General features: G+C 46.2%; 1 protein-coding gene across 1 annotated transcript in view; it reads right to left on the bottom strand.

Annotated features, from left to right (window-relative positions):
* Window positions 1-228: 228 nt before the first annotated feature.
* Window positions 229-15,487, bottom strand: part of LOC123765527 (uncharacterized) — a 15,987-nt gene continuing 728 nt past the window's right edge. Inside the window, exons 3-6 of the mRNA XM_045754181.2 lie at window positions 14,078-14,207; window positions 13,798-13,880; window positions 1,227-1,427; window positions 229-965 (exon numbers count right to left, since the gene is read on the bottom strand). Coding sequence (XP_045610137.2) covers window positions 942-965; window positions 1,227-1,427; window positions 13,798-13,880; window positions 14,078-14,207 — 438 coding nt within the window. The 3' untranslated portion in view covers window positions 229-941. The remainder of the gene's footprint in view (window positions 966-1,226; window positions 1,428-13,797; window positions 13,881-14,077; window positions 14,208-15,487) is intronic.

The following is a 15,487-nucleotide window of genomic DNA, read 5'->3' as shown; positions in this document are numbered from 1 at the left end:
TTAAATGTATTAGAAACGTGCACTCTTTTCTTTCTTTTCCACTTAACCAGACTGAGCCACAGCAACGCGTGGCGGGTACAGCTAGTGTATTATATAATTTTATTATAGATATAAAATTTCACAAGAGTTGACACGTGTGGGGGCCAATATACCTTTTTGTAGATTCCTCGATTCACATGTTCTGGCATTATCAGTCATCCAACTTTGAGGTAGGAAATATAAAACCACTTAAAATAAATTGTTTAATAACGTCTGTTGTACATCTCTAGTGATAAGTAAAAATCTAGTAAATGCTGGTACGAACCTAGCTCATTACCTACTAATGATTAACCAAGTTCTACACTTAACAGGTAGGTCTTTTGTGAACAGGTTTGTCAACCTTAAACAGTTCTTACAGCCTCAGGGTATGTTCCGGGTGTGACAAGAACGCACCGACTGTCAACCTGTTGACCCTCGTGGGTTATCTGATGTGATCCCCAAATTCACCGAACCAATCCCACACGCAAGTAGTGTAGCTAGCCATTGTACAATCAGAAGCGAAAACTAGGAAAACTAAATGCAGTGAATTTAACTTTGTAGCAAAAACTAAGATTCATAGATAAATGTGTGTACCTGAATGTACTATACAGGGATAATGCCTCAATCATTCTAGTCGGGTAAAAAGAGACACTACTGCACTCATTACATTCTAAGAAATAATAGTTTCTGAATTTTTTTAAAAAGCTCCACACTAAAAATAGTTTGAATTTAAAAATTGGACATGAAACTACGTCATTTCGTCACCGAGACTACCATTAGCGCCAAGACGACCCATGCATCGTGTGTTTAAGAAACATGTACCGTAAAGTTAGAGAGTATGCAATTTGCCACACCGGCGACAGACGTCTTCGTAGCGAAGAGACTCCTTTGCTTGTTGCTGCACCACCAGAACTCAATTTTGATCATTCTAATTTTGACAGTTTTATCTGGAATAATTGGTTTATGAGTATTTACGAAAATCTAGACTTACTAAAAATCCGTAAGTGCTGTAATTTCATGGGTTACTTGACGGGCACTAACAATAGGAAAAACACCAAGTAGTTTATTTGCTCAGGGATCAGTGCATCCGTTTATATATTGCAAACATTAATCACTTCTGGAAATTCAACCTTAGCATTAAGACGGCGCACATCAAGAGATAGTGAGGACAGAGGGGCAGGGGAGGCTTAGCAATACTAATTACTCACTTGCAAGTAGTGTGCACGGATTACCAGGAGAAGACAAGCCTCGACAAGCAGGTACAAACAGAAAGCAGTCATCGCGGAAAACACTTGTGCCAAGTCGTTGTAACTAGTGGCCATGTACAGTATGCCCATGCAGCACAGTATATGGACAATGAGCTGAATCACTAACATTATCAATAATGCTTGAATGAGACGCTTCTTTTGCTGAAAAGAAATTATACGAAATACATTAAGAAGTTAAAAAATAAAATAGTGGCTAGCATAAATATAATTATATAAATACAAGCGATACGTAGCACCCAGTCTAGAAATCTATAAGCGTATTTTGTATCCGACGTAGCCTCTATGCAAGACTCCTCAAAGCCCTAGTCATAATCAGTGTTCTGATAGCTAATCCTAAATGTGGGTTGCAAACTGCACATCCAGCACTAGCGTATTAGTGACTAGGAAAGGGATGACTATGGGCCACTCATGTTATCAAAAGCGTGTTTAGCAATTTTTTGTTTAGAGTTTTATTGGAAGAAAAGACTTCCTTTAGACTTGGGTTAACCACTTTTTCCAAGGTAAGCAAGATAATTATCAAAAGACTGTACCAGGCAGGGAAGGCTATGTAGTACCATCAAATGTACTGGATTTTCAACAATGTGCTAAATATCACCAAGGATGCCAAAACGAAAATAAAATCACAATGCGAACGATATCAAAGATACCCTAATCAAGGTGACCGAGGGGGACAGTCGGTAAGCAAGACGCACGCACGTCCTGGAAGTCAGGACATTCAACAAGGATATGCACGACCATAAGAGGGACAATGCAGTTTGGACAATAAGGAGCAAAGTGGCACTATTAAATGCCCGCGAATTAAACGTGTATGGCCAATCCGTAACCTCGCGAGTGAGGTGGCAACCACCAGCCGGGTCGGACGTTCCCTTGGTCTCCCTGCTGGTTTTTACATTGGGAGATTGTTGGTTGCCCTGATAAGTGGTCGTTTGCCACTGAGGGGTGACTTTTTCAGTCTCAGTATGGGGACTGACGTGCCGCCACTAAGGAGGAAGGACTCTATAGGGCTAATATTTACCTGTCGGGTGGATATTGGCGTCGTCAGCAACACTGTTTGCAGTTATGGGTGTGAAAGTGGAAGATCTCGTCGATCTACAGGTTGTTCGTGAGGACGGTAGTTTTTTAGTTCACCGAGAGTGGCTTCTTCCGGAGGTTTCTCGACCATTATGAGGACAAGGTGGTGGGGCTGAGCAACGGTCTTGGCTTTGGCGCATTTTAGTGTGGAGTACACATACGTGTCAATTACGAATGTCCCGTTTGAAATTTGAGGATCTTCTCCGTCGGGATCTTGCCAGGTATGGGCGTGTAGACTATTCGTGTCTGTAGATACAAAACCGGTGACGTCAAGGAACTCTGTAATTGTTACAGAACGGCCAAGATGGTTCATGGGAATGTGCCTTCTCTCGTGCTCGCTGGCTTTACGGTCTGCTCCTACCGTGGGTAGACTAACGTGTTTTAAAACGTAGCCACGCTGGACATTTGGCTGCTGCCTGCGACACTGATGTATGATCGGGTTAATGTGTTTCATGAAGTGGATTTTCCTCCCTTCTCCGAGCGTGAGGATGTCTCTGTTGTGGATGGTATCCCTTGTGTGAGGTTGGCCGCGGTGATGGGTGCCGCTCTAGCGAGTGCAGTTGGTGGTGTGGGTGTCTGGGTGGTGTGGGTGTCTGGGTGGTGGAGGGTGCGGACCCGCCCCCGCCGGCCCCGTCTCCTGCTCCTGTGTCGCCTGAAGGGTGTGGGCCTGTACCCAATGTGGGCGAGGCTGACGTTTTTCCGAATCTTGTGTTGCCCAGTGACTTGCGGCCGGCCGTGGGCTCTACTGGGATGTCTCCTACTGGGATGTCTCCTACTGGGATGTCTCCTACTGGGAGGGCCCCCCCCCCCCCCGAGAGTTCAGATGATCAGAGGCCTCTGTCCAAGCATTCCCGGAGGGATAGGAGTGTGTCACCCCCTCGTGGGTGGGCGTGGTGAATGTGAAGTTATGGAGGATGATGTGATGGGGGGGGGGGGGCCCCCTGTGTGGCCTCCTGTGGCACCTACAGCACCTGCTGTTGGTGCCTCCCCTCCTTGGGAGGTTGACCCCTAGTGATCGTGACCTCGTGGTGGTCCTCACGAAAACTGCCCCGGGAGGAACCTGTTCCTGTGCCCGGTGGTAGGGGCCCTGGCAAGTATGCGTTCCCTGTGGTTCCCTTTGGAATGAAGAACCATGCGACCAAGTACGGACCTCTGGCTACCCTTGTCCGTCCCCTGGTGCTCGGACCCCTCGTGCTGCACCCCTCTTTGTAGTACCAGCCAATGAGGTCCCGCTCGATGCGTCACAGGCTTCGGAACTTGCTGTGGATTTCCGGGTGCATCCGGCGCCATGGTGCCCCTAAACTATTTGAGTACCGAGGGTGAAGTATTTTGTTAATGGGGTGCCGGAGCTGATGCCTCAGCCTTGTGCGTTGCCTGGTAAACCAGTATCTGATGATGTCAAGCTCGTTTGGGAGGAATACTGCTTGCTGTTTCCGAAGAGTGAGTTTCTCGATAAATATGCATAGTTGTGCTTGCATTATATGCTCCCGAAACGTTTATAACATACTGTATTGTCTGCTATGTGGTTGTTTTGTTTGCCTAGTTTAGGCCTTCGTTTTTGGTTCATACTGTAATGTGTTTTCCGTGTGTGTTAAGACTTATCTTCTGTGTTGTTTCTAATGTATGTATGTGTGTGTGTGTGTGTGTGTGTGTGTGTGTGTGTGTGTGTGTGTGTGTGTGCGCGCGCGCGCGCGCGCGCGCCTCTGGTTTTTTTTTTTTTTTTTTATTTTGTTTTGTCGGGTCCTGCATGTTCCGGTATTTTTTTCCATGTGTGTCTGGGTTGTGGATGCAGTTTGTTTCCCGGTTCCTGTGTTCCGGTCGAACGATCGCGCGTTTCTGTACTGTATGTGCTGGGTGTTCCGTGGGGTGGGTGTGTGTGTGTATTTAAAATTGTTATTACTTTGTACCCTTGCTTCTGAATGTTTATTTTTTCTCCATTGTGTAGTTTTTAATGTAACTTTGCGTGCCTCGTCTGGGTTGTGCAGTTTATTGTGTTTTCTAGTGAATTTTGCTCGTTTGATGGGTTCTCTTGTTTTGCACTATGAAAATTGTCCACCGTTTTTATTATGTTCACGCATGTTCAGCTTTGTGTCATTTGTATTTTACTTTTTCTGCTTGCATATCAATTTGTGTAATGTTGTTGGGTGGTGTGTGCTGGTGTAAGGGTTTTCTTTGTGCTTCGGTGTCTTAATGGTGTAATGCTTTCCTTTTCATGCATTTGTTTTACAAATAAGAAAAAGAATTATATAATCTCGCCAGAGCCGTTTCCCACCGCCGGTTATGGTGGAATGAGGAAAGCCAAATATGTCCGGAAATACAACGGAGTAGCCTACACCGTCAGCACAGACCCTATCTGCAAAGACGCAAATGGAGCTGGCGTGAAGAAAACCGAGTATGGAGTTTCAGAACTGTAGAAATGCTAACAAAATTTAGTCATACGTGTCAAGGTTTTACAAAACTTAGGATTAGGGACCCCACCCTGAGCATTTTATGGAACACTTCGAAACATATTGGTAACGCGAACAGAGAGAACCTTGCAAACAAGACAATCTTACAAAAAAGGGAAGGGAAGGTGGTGAAAGGGAGCGGGGCCCCACAGGAGGTGTCAACGTCAAAGTACGATGTAAGCGAGAGAGAAGGTTGTAGGGACCACACAAAGTAGCGAAGACAACAGTGATTAAGGCGATTCTGTCGACAGGATGCCGGCTTCAACATACAGGCTCTGGACAAGTCTAACGAAAGGCACCAAAGCCGAGGCATAACCCAGTACGGTGAAGAGCATCAAACCGAAGACTCGAGGGAGAGGCAGATGAGTCAGCAAGACAGCCATAATAGAGTTTAGACAGCACGAGAGATGAATGTGCACCTATCAGCTCCCCAGGAAGTATGGGACAAGACCTTTAGAAATTTCATTAAGAGCCTTTGAGCATTCAACTCTGGTCACTAGATAAGAACATAAGAAAGGCAACTGCAGAAGGCCTATTGGCCCATACGAGGCAGCTCCTATTTATAACCACCCAATCCCACTCATACTTGTCCAACCCGCGCTTGAAACAATCGAGGGACCCCACCTCCAGCACGTTACGTGGTAATTGGTTCCACAAATCAACAACCCTGTTACTGAACCAGTATTTACCCAAGTCTTTCCTAAATCTAAACTTATCCAATTTATACCCATTGTTTCGTGTTCTGTCTTTTGTTGATACTTTTAATACCCTATTAATATCCCCTTTGTTATGTCTATTCACCCACTTGTAAACCTCTATCATGTCACCCCTAACTTTGCCTTTCCAGTGAATGCAACTTAAGCTTTGTTAATCTTTCTTCATATGAAAGATTTCTAATTTGGGGAATTAACTTAGTCATCCTACACTGGACACGTTCAAGTGAATTTATATCCATTCTATAATATGGCGACCAAAACTGAACTGCATAATCTAAATGGGGCCTAACTAGAGCAAGATATAGCTTGAGAACCACACCAGGTGTCTTTATGGGGCGACCAAAACAAATGAGTCATTAACCCTAGATATTTAGCAGAATCTTTTTACTCAAGTGGATCATAAAGCGACAGGGAGGGGGGGTGGGGGACGATGAATACCTGCTTCCGATTAAAGGTCATAGCGAAGTTACTAGTTGTAGAGAACTTTAAGCTCTGATTGGTGGCCCCAAGACGACACGGCATCAATCACAAGTTGAAGCCACCGTTTGAGAAAAGGCGAGTTATCACCTTGACAGCAGAGGGTAAGATCATTAACAGAGCGGAGGAAATGTTAGAGAAGGGAGGAAAGAAGACCATTGAGGACAACCAAGAGAAAGTGTTCATAACACTATCTTTGGGTACACCTTTGTAGTGTCGAAAAAGAGCCAGAGTGGGGGTACCAACCCACACGCTAAAGGAACGACTAGAGAGGAACCTTACGAAGAACAGGGAGATTACCACAAAGTTCAAAAGAACAGTACAAACAGAACATGGTATCCCTAGTTGCTGTCATACGCTTTTTCCAGGTCAAAAAGTATAGCAACCAAGGAACATGCCAAGTCATGTGGGAATAATCAGGAAATGACATTGCAAACGAAGCTGTAAAACTTTCAGCTAGGGGAAGAAATGTCGACAATTACATACCAGATTCTATCACAGACTAAGAAAGTAATTGGAAACAGCAATGCAAAAGATGTACAGTGACCACAACACAGCAGTTGCAACATCAGGATCTGCGGATTGGTACAAGAATTCAACCAACTACGAACCACTTTGATGAGAGGGAGCAGTAGAATAGATGTACACTTTCATCTCATCAGGCTTACATACCCATGTGCATGGAAAATAGGCTTACAGGTTCCGGAAGATGAGAGGAAATGTCACCACTGGAGAAATGCCCGACAGACCACTGGGACACAGTGCAGTTACAAACCCATTAAGATTTCAACTTTGATTCAGAGCAAAAGTTGTTAACCACATGGGACAAAAATCTTACTGAAGAGACCACTTCAGGGGACCTCGTAGCCTGGTGGATAGCGCGCAGGACTCTTAATTCTGTGGCGCGGGTTCGATTCCCGCACGAGGCAGAAACAAATGGGCAAAGTTTCTTTCACCCTGAATGCCCCTGTTACCTAGCAGTAAATAGGTACCTGGGAGTTAGTCAGCTGTCACGGGCTGCTTCCTGGGGGTGGAGGCCTGGTCTAGGACCGGGCCGCGGGGACACTAAAGCCCCGAAATCATCTCAAGATAACCTCAAGATAACCATACCAGTCAAATACTCATACACCACCCAAGTAAAACAGAAACAAGCAACACTTTGTGGGCTAGCCAGAGGCTTAGGTCCCGAGCAGACATATCCCTGGGGGGTGGGGGGGGGGGGAAGCAACCAAGGAGGTTTTTGCAGCAAAGGCTGTACGAATATAGACCTCCTGGAGGAGTCTGGCCCTAGCTTCGGTAGGGGACAGACGTGTTGCATCGGCGCTCCAGCAGTTTGTCGTTTGCCAGTTCGGCCAGTTGGGGGCTGGTGTGTGTCTGCCCGCCTGTGCTGACGTGGCGTTACGATGGGGGTCCCTCTCCCCCCCCTGTCGTCCGGGCTCAGTCTGTGGGACTAGAGTTCTCTGTGCGGGCTGGTTACCCGGAGATTGTGCTGGCTTGCGATATGCTCTCTGTCCCTGTGTGTGAGATTTATGGGGTCGAGTTGGTGACTGCCTGTAGGGCAATTGTGAAGTTCACAGAGGTGGCGGCGTATTGCGATTTTCTCCGGCGATACGAGGGGCGGACATTACCCCTGCCGAATGGTGCAGGCACTGTAACCCTCTCTGATAGGAGTGGTGCACTTACGTCAGTGTGCATGGGGCTCCCTTGGAGTTTCCGGAGGGTCTGCTACGGCGGTATTTCGGCCGGTTTGGTGCAGTAGTTAGTGTGAGGGTGAACGTGGTGTCTTCTAGTCCTCTTAAGGGTGTGAGGACTAACATTCGCACCCTGGGCATGAGACTCCGGGCGGATATTCCGTCCTCTGTGCGCCTCACGGGGTACAACGTTCGGGTGTTTTATGCCCGCCAGCCGCGAACGTGTTATCGTTGTGGTTTTTCGGGCCATCAGGCTGCTGCCTGTTCAGCGCCTGCCGTTGCACCAGTGAATCTCTTCAGTGAAGAGGATTTTCCGCCACTTCTTGTGGGGGATGATTAGGTGGATGTGGACGTCTCTTCGGAGGTGCCCTCTGTTTCAGCTGTTGGTCTGCCTGTTGCACCCCCTGTTGTCGCCTCTCCTCCGGTGGTTGTGTCCTCGCCTAGTGCTCAGCCTGTTCCGACTGGTGTCCCCGAGCCTCTTCCATCTGCCGTCTGCTCGGGCCCCTCGTCTTCTGGTTCTTCCTCTGCTGCGTCTGTCCTGGTCCCTGCACCCTCGCCGTCTGTGCTGGATGATGGGGTGGCTGTGGAGCCTCCTGCTGTGTGTGGTCTGGTTCCCCCCTGTGGTAGAGGCTGCTGCCGTTCTGCGTCGGGCGTCGGTTCGTCCGGCTGGTGGTGCCCCGTGTTTCTGGGTCCGCTTCCGGCTCTGGCGATATCCGGCCGGAGCCAAAACGTTCCAGGCGTTCGTCTACGGCCAGGGCTGATGTTGGGGAATTCAGTGACTGCGGGTCTGCAAGTGTTGACGGCGTGGATCCGGCCGAGTCGTTGTCTCCGCGGGTGGTGGTGGTGGTGGTGGTGGCAGAGGTTCATGTGCCTGCTGGTGCTGATGCCCGTGTCTCGGGTGTGTCTCTTGTTTCTTCCCCGTCCGGGGGCTTTCCGCTATGGGGTGTGGTGGCTTCTGCTGCCAGGGATGGCGAGGATGCTGGTGTTGGGCATAGCCTGGTGGTGACTTTACGTAAGGATCCGCGCCGCCATGATTCCCTGCAGTCGTCTGGTGATGTGCCCGTGGCCACTGATGCCCCTGTGGTGATGCCCTCTGTCGAGCCCCCTCCTGCGGTGTTGTGCTTTGTGGACCTGGAGGCCCGGGTTGCCGAGTTCCTGCTGCTTGGAAGGCCGGAGAATTTTTCTGATGGACGGGTTCCGAGTGTATGGGATAGGGTGGCGGTTACTTGCGTCTGGAGGGACACTGGGTTCCATGTCTGAGGGTGTTTATTGCCGGGGTTCCGGTTCGCATGGCGCCCCCGGTGTTGGTTCAAGCCTCCTGGAAGACGTGGCTGCTTTGGGAGGCGTTCAATGTGCGGTTCCCGCAGGACAGGTTCACTGGCAAATGTGTGTACACTTACCGTAGTCGTTTGTTATTCATGGCTTGTTGTGTGCTGTGCAAATTGTCTTTTTTCCTGTATTTCATTTTGTTTCTGTTCATTTGTGTTTTTGTTGTCGGCCCTTGGCCGATATTTAGCGTCTTTGTACAAATTTGTATTGATTTGTTTTGTGCTGAAATGTCTTATGTTTCTTGATGTACTTTCTGTTGTGTTTTATTCTCGGTCCTTCAGGCCAGTGCTTGTATGTTATGTTTGTCCCCGTTTTGTTTTCAGGTGTGCGCGTTTTGCTTGTTTATTTTGGCCTCTCCCTTTGTTACGGGGCGGATGGCTTGGTGTGTGATTTTATTCCTGTATTGTTTGTGCTGTACGTTTGACCTGGTGTTATATTGCTTTACCTGTTGTACGTGTTTTTTCTTTGTTTTGTTTGGAATGTATTTTGTCCCATTATGTATCCTGTTATGCCTGTTTTGTTTTATGTTTTGTGATGTTACTGTGATTGCTAGTTTGCCATTATGTTATGTTTTGTGCCTTTATGTATGCTGTATTTTTCTTTGCATATATCGTGTTTGTGTTTTGTTGTGCTATGCTGTCAGCCCTTCTGGCCGGTGGTCTATTGTTTTATTTTGTTATGTTATGTATTCTGTAGTGTTTTTATTGTATTTAACTTTCATGCTTTGCATTTAAAAAAAAAATAATAAAGAAAACTATAGACCTCCAAGTTCGAGGACAATCAGCCGTGACGCAACATTAGCGAAAGCCAAATTGAGAAGGAAAGAGGTGACGATAGCATTCAAAGAATAATATCCGACATACATTGACCATACGTTCAAATAGTTTGCGGACGAAATTCGAAATTAGGGGACGACCCCTAGAGCCCAGTTTTCGAATAGGAAGAACAGCCTGAAGCCAGTCCTCGGGGACAAACGACGACTCTTATACATGGTTATAAATATTCAGCAAGTACTGATAATTTCATGGATGGAGGTAGCGAAGCCTTTTAGAATGAATGAATAGCCAGCCAGCCAGAAGGGAAAGGATCGTTATAGGGAAGCCGAATGTGCGCGCGAAAGTCTAAGGGACAAGATTAGAGAATGGGCTTACGAGTAATGAGAGTCAGGTCAATAATATAATGTCAGGCGGCTTGATATCCGAGTGGACAGCACTTCTGATTCTTAGTCCAGAGGTTTCGGGTTCGGTCCCCGGTGGAGGCGGAAACAAATGGACAGTTTTTCCATCATGATGCCCCCTGTTACCTAGTAGTAAATAGGTACCTGGGAGTTACAGTCGCTACGGGCTGCTTCCTGCGGGTAACAAAAAGGAGTCTAGGTCGAGATCCGGGCCGCGGGGACGCTAAGCCCCGAAATCACCTGTTGATAATGAAAGGAGGAAAATGAGAACCCTAGCCATCAGTCTAAAAGTGGTGAAAGACTGGCGAGACAACTGGAACAACTTGCCCACTATCTTACAGAGCTTTCTTCCAGGACAAGGGCAAAATGCGTTCAAAAGGAATTACCGGAAAAATAGGCAGATGGATCTACAATTTCCTGACCAACAGAACCCAATGTGTAATAGTCGACAAAATAAAATCCAGCCCATCAACCGTGAAGAGCTCAGTCCCCCAGGGTACTGTGCTTGCTCCAGTACTTTCTCCTCCTCATATCGGACATAAACAAGAACACAACCAATCATCCTTTGCAGATGACACTAGGATCTTCCCGAGAGTAGGCAACCGAGCACACGGTAAACCTCCAGTCAGATGTAGATCAGGTCTTTCTATGGGCTACAGAAAATAATATGGTGTTTATCGAAGATAGGTTCCAGTTCATACGCTATGGAAAAAATGAAGATATAAAAACGGAAACCACGTACAAAACTCGGGCAAATCAAAACATAGAACGAAAAGGCAATGTAAAGGATCTGGGTGTACTCATGTCTGAAGACCTTACCTTTAAAGAACACAAAGTAGCCGTCACAACTGCAAGAAAAATAACAGGTTGGACAACAAGAACTTTTCACACTAGAGATGCTATACCGATGATGATACTTTTCAAAACGCTTGTGCTCTCTAGAGAGGAAGTACTGCTACACAATGACAGCCCCTTTCAAAGCTGGAGAAATTGCTGAACTGGAGCGTGCAGAGATCCTTTACTGCTAGAATCCACTCGGTAAAACATCTAAACTATTGAGACCGACTAAAGAGCCTAAATCTGTACTCCCTTGAGCGCAGGCGGGAGATGCACAATAATTTACACATGGAAAATATTGGAGGGGCTGGTCCCAAACCTGCACACAGAAATAACATCACACGAGACCAGAAGACATGGCAGGATGTGCAGAATACCCCCGTTGAAAAGCAGAGGTGCAACAGGTACGCTGAGAGAGAACTATCAACATCAGAGGCCCGAGACTGTTCAACACGCTTCCGCTACACATAAGGGGCATAACTGGCAATCCCCTCACAGTGTTCAAGAGAACTGGATAAGCACCTCCAAAGGATACCTGATCAACCAGGCTGTGACTCATACGTCAGGCTGCGAGCAGCCGCGTCAAATAGCCTGGTTGATAAGTCCTAGCAACCAGGAGGTCTGGTCGACGACCGGGCCGCGGGGACGCTAAGCCCCGGAAGCACCTCAAGGTAAGGAGGAGAGTCAGTGGGAATGGTGCAGACATTTCCAACTCTCAAGCTTAGCTATATGGATGGCACTATGGGCCACACACACACACACACACACACACACACACACACACAGGAGACAAAATTAGACTAATCAGGCGTCTGTTTCTTCTAGGCTGCACAATTTGAAGAAACTACACTGGAAGAAGCTATTTACTGCACATTTACAGCGGACAGTACAATCACAGTCAATATCTCACAAGGGAACGCGCACCTCCGCGTGCCCCGAGTTAGAGCGAGGAACAGCAGAGGGCAGTGTTGAAAACGGCGACACAAATATGTAAGTAAAAAAAAAAAAAAAAAAAAAAAAGTAGCACAAGCTCGGGTAAGGAGTGTTTTTGATCAGGAAGAGAAAGTGGGACATTGGGAGGAGGAGGGGGGGGGGGGAAATGGATGGAAAATACAGTACACAATTTACTAAAAGACATGGGCTGCAGAGCACTGAATGAGAGACTGGAACATGGCAGACTAAGAGCAGTAGAGTTATGGACCCCAGCAAAAACTGAAAAGGGGGGGGGGGGTGGTAAAGGACGAGGGAGAGAAAGGAATAACTACTGAAGTGACCAAGAGAGCTCTAAGCACCGGGTCCTGGAGACAACACAAGGTTGTTAAACTCCACGATTATTAGTTGGAGTTCGTGGAATTTGCTATAAAAAATCACGAAGATTCAATTGAAGGACGAAATGAGCACAGATATAACAAACGAGAAACAAAGGCAAAGAAGAACAGACTTTAGTTAGGTCAGAATCAGTGAAATTGGGGCGACAGGGCATATGCAAAGTTGGCAAAAATAATGGCGTCAAGGGAGCAGGAGGATGACCAAGTCCAGAGCGAGAGGAGGCACCGGAGATGGGCGGTCAAGCGAATCTGGAGGAGGAAGGCCAAACATAAGAGTGAACTGGATCAAGGGCAGCATGCAAGAATCAAATACCAAGGAAACCTCCATACCTGGAACCGGCGACTCCGCCACCGTAATGAGAGAAGCAGGGATAGTTGTCAGAGATAGAAGGTGAAGATATAGCAATGCCTTCTTACCCGCCGGGGAGGAAGGCGAGAAGCCAGGCGTACTATCAGCAATGTTCCGGGGAACAGCCTCCACAGGCGGAGAACGGGAGCAGTCAACATTAAGAATGCCAAGAGAAGGATGGACAATGGCCTGGACAGACAGGAAGTGAAGCGGGTCAAAAGACAGTAGATGGCTGCGAAAAAGATTGGGGCGAGAAGAAAAAGTGGGCACTAGAAGGAAAGTTACAATACAAAATGAGGGTGGGGGGGGGGGGGGGGGAAAGAGACAGACAGACACAGAGAGACAGACAGACACAGACAGACAGAGACAGACAGACAGAGACAGACAGAGACAGACAGAAAAAAACAGTTTGAAGCCAGGCCCAAGAAAATTTAATTAGAGTCAAATTCTCAAATATTCGGAGTAGAGCTAGCAGTAGGTTAGGGAGAGCCCACGGGCTGATAATGGCCAGAGAAACCTTTACTTCAGACAGTTCCCTGCATGCATCCCTGTTCCCTCCTACCAGGACTCTCTGGCAGGAGACTGTAGTCAACTCTTCCCCTACTACACTGCACGTGTTCAACGAGAGTCCCGGGAAAACTGCAGTGTCACCAGCAACGAATTTTGTTTTAAATTATTTATTAAAAGTTCAGTATGATATCTCAACCTGTGTTGCTCCCCACAACAAAATTTCCAATTATTGCAAGCAATTTTAAGGAATTGCTTCACACGATTTTATTCTTAATAACACTAATAAAGAAATTGTTATGTACCATTCCAGGTTTACGACGTCTTGGCAGGTTTAACCGGCCATCCTTGTTAAGAAAGTGGCAGGAGGTATGGCAAAGCACATTCCTATATTACAATGTTATCCCCTCCCAGTTATCACTACGTCGAATTTCAATTATAGATCTTTTGTGTCAAGATCTCACGCGGGAAAACTATGCAGTTTATGGAACTGCCTAAATAAAGTAGATTAAAGTTCCTCTCGAACGAACGAAAACACACAAGTTCGGTTAACTATTTGAAGGGTAAAGTCTAGCAACTTGCCTTTAGGATGCCGTAGATGAGAAGACCTCCGACTATGGCCTCGAAGACGCCCGTCACATAACCAACCGCCATGGGTACCGCCACTATAGAAAGTCATAAAAAACCACGTTACCAATTTCATAAACGAATTTGCTCAGTATGTATTTACCAAATTAATAGAAAACCGCTTCTAAATAGGATAATTTATACTTCACGATTTGAATAAATTAATTGGCAAGAAAAACTAGAATATTAGACACCAGTTTTAGTAAATAAACTTAGCTAGAATACAGATACACACCAAATATTGTAATTAATTCTCTACACTGCCTGAAGTACTGTCTATGAACACATTTCTCCATCACATCTTTTTGTATGCTTCTCTCGATAGTCATTAGATCATTGCGTCTCATTAGCCAGACCCCGAACACCTGTAATACAAGACACCACATTTGCACCAGTAATACACAGCTGTAAATATACAAGCTTTATTCACAAAAGATAAATGTCAGCATGAACGGTTTTACAGTACAAACATGCGTCGTCTCACTATAGTCGACTGAAGAAATTTTCTGAAGTGCAGTTTCCCTTCAAATACATTACAAGACTAGCATACAACAATTAAAGAAGTTGAATTAACGCATTCTTCGTCACCCATCCAAGAGTTGTTAGTCTAATCACTTTATTAAGTTCCATTATCAGAGCAGCAGTAGCCGACAAGGTTTTAATTACCTTTGAATTAAGAAATTTAACAATCTCAGGATTAGTACAAGGCCAAGCTAAACAAGCCTAGTCCCGATTACCAGGTCAAACCGAGGTTCCTCGCCCCTGAACCATATGGCAAGGCAAGAATTCTTATATGCCAGGACGCTGGTTCTATCAAACTATGGTTCGATGCAGTTATTCTACAATATTGTTGAGAGTTCGTGTTTGGAACAAAGAATTTACCATGCCCGTGCTGAGATCCTTCATAAACTTATTATGACTCCCCCATCACCAAGTGGTGACTGGTACCGCCCACGCCCCGGAAATTAGACACCCAAGTAGTCTTGTTAATTAAAAGTCAACGAAAGTCTGGAGTGCAAAACTCCAGAATAATGTACACACATCGTATTCAGGATAGTAATCCTGAAAATTTGGTGCTAACCCAAGTCACCTTTGTCTATGCAGCACCTTTGCAAGGTATGATTGAATTCTGCCTCTACCAGATTTTAGGCGTGTCACTCAAACTCAATACATTTATTCAGACAAACCCATATTTGGGCCAAAACCTCTTAGTGATTTTGTAAAAGATTGAAAAGGATTGGGAGGGTAATGGGGCAGGAGGGGGTAGTGCGTGAAGTGATTAAGAGGCAAATTTCAGTGTGTTTTCAGGAAGGGGGGGGGGGATGTGAAGATTTGAAGGGAGTTTGTGGGAAGAATGCCGCGAGAGTTTGTGATGGAAAGGGACGACACCCGAGAAACTCAGTGGGTTTTGCCGCTTTATATTTTAGAAACGTCAGAAACTGAAAGCCCCAGCGAGTACAGTCAATATATCATTGAGAAGCATTAAGAGTGCGCAGATTACCATTAATTTATGCTTTTGTTCGAAACTATTGGGCGGACTCAAATCACTAATACAATATTTGATTATCTGCTATATTTAAGGGAACCATTTTACAATTTTGTTACCGCACGTCATGGACAATACGAAGATGAAACTTAAGGTTCT

The sequence above is a fragment of the Procambarus clarkii genome, chromosome 30 (genome assembly GCF_040958095.1).
Source record: "Procambarus clarkii isolate CNS0578487 chromosome 30, FALCON_Pclarkii_2.0, whole genome shotgun sequence".
NCBI classification, from domain to species: Eukaryota; Metazoa; Arthropoda; class Malacostraca; order Decapoda; family Cambaridae; genus Procambarus; species Procambarus clarkii.
The sequence above is the reverse complement of the archived record's forward strand: the minus strand, read 5'-3'. Positions and strand labels throughout refer to the sequence as shown.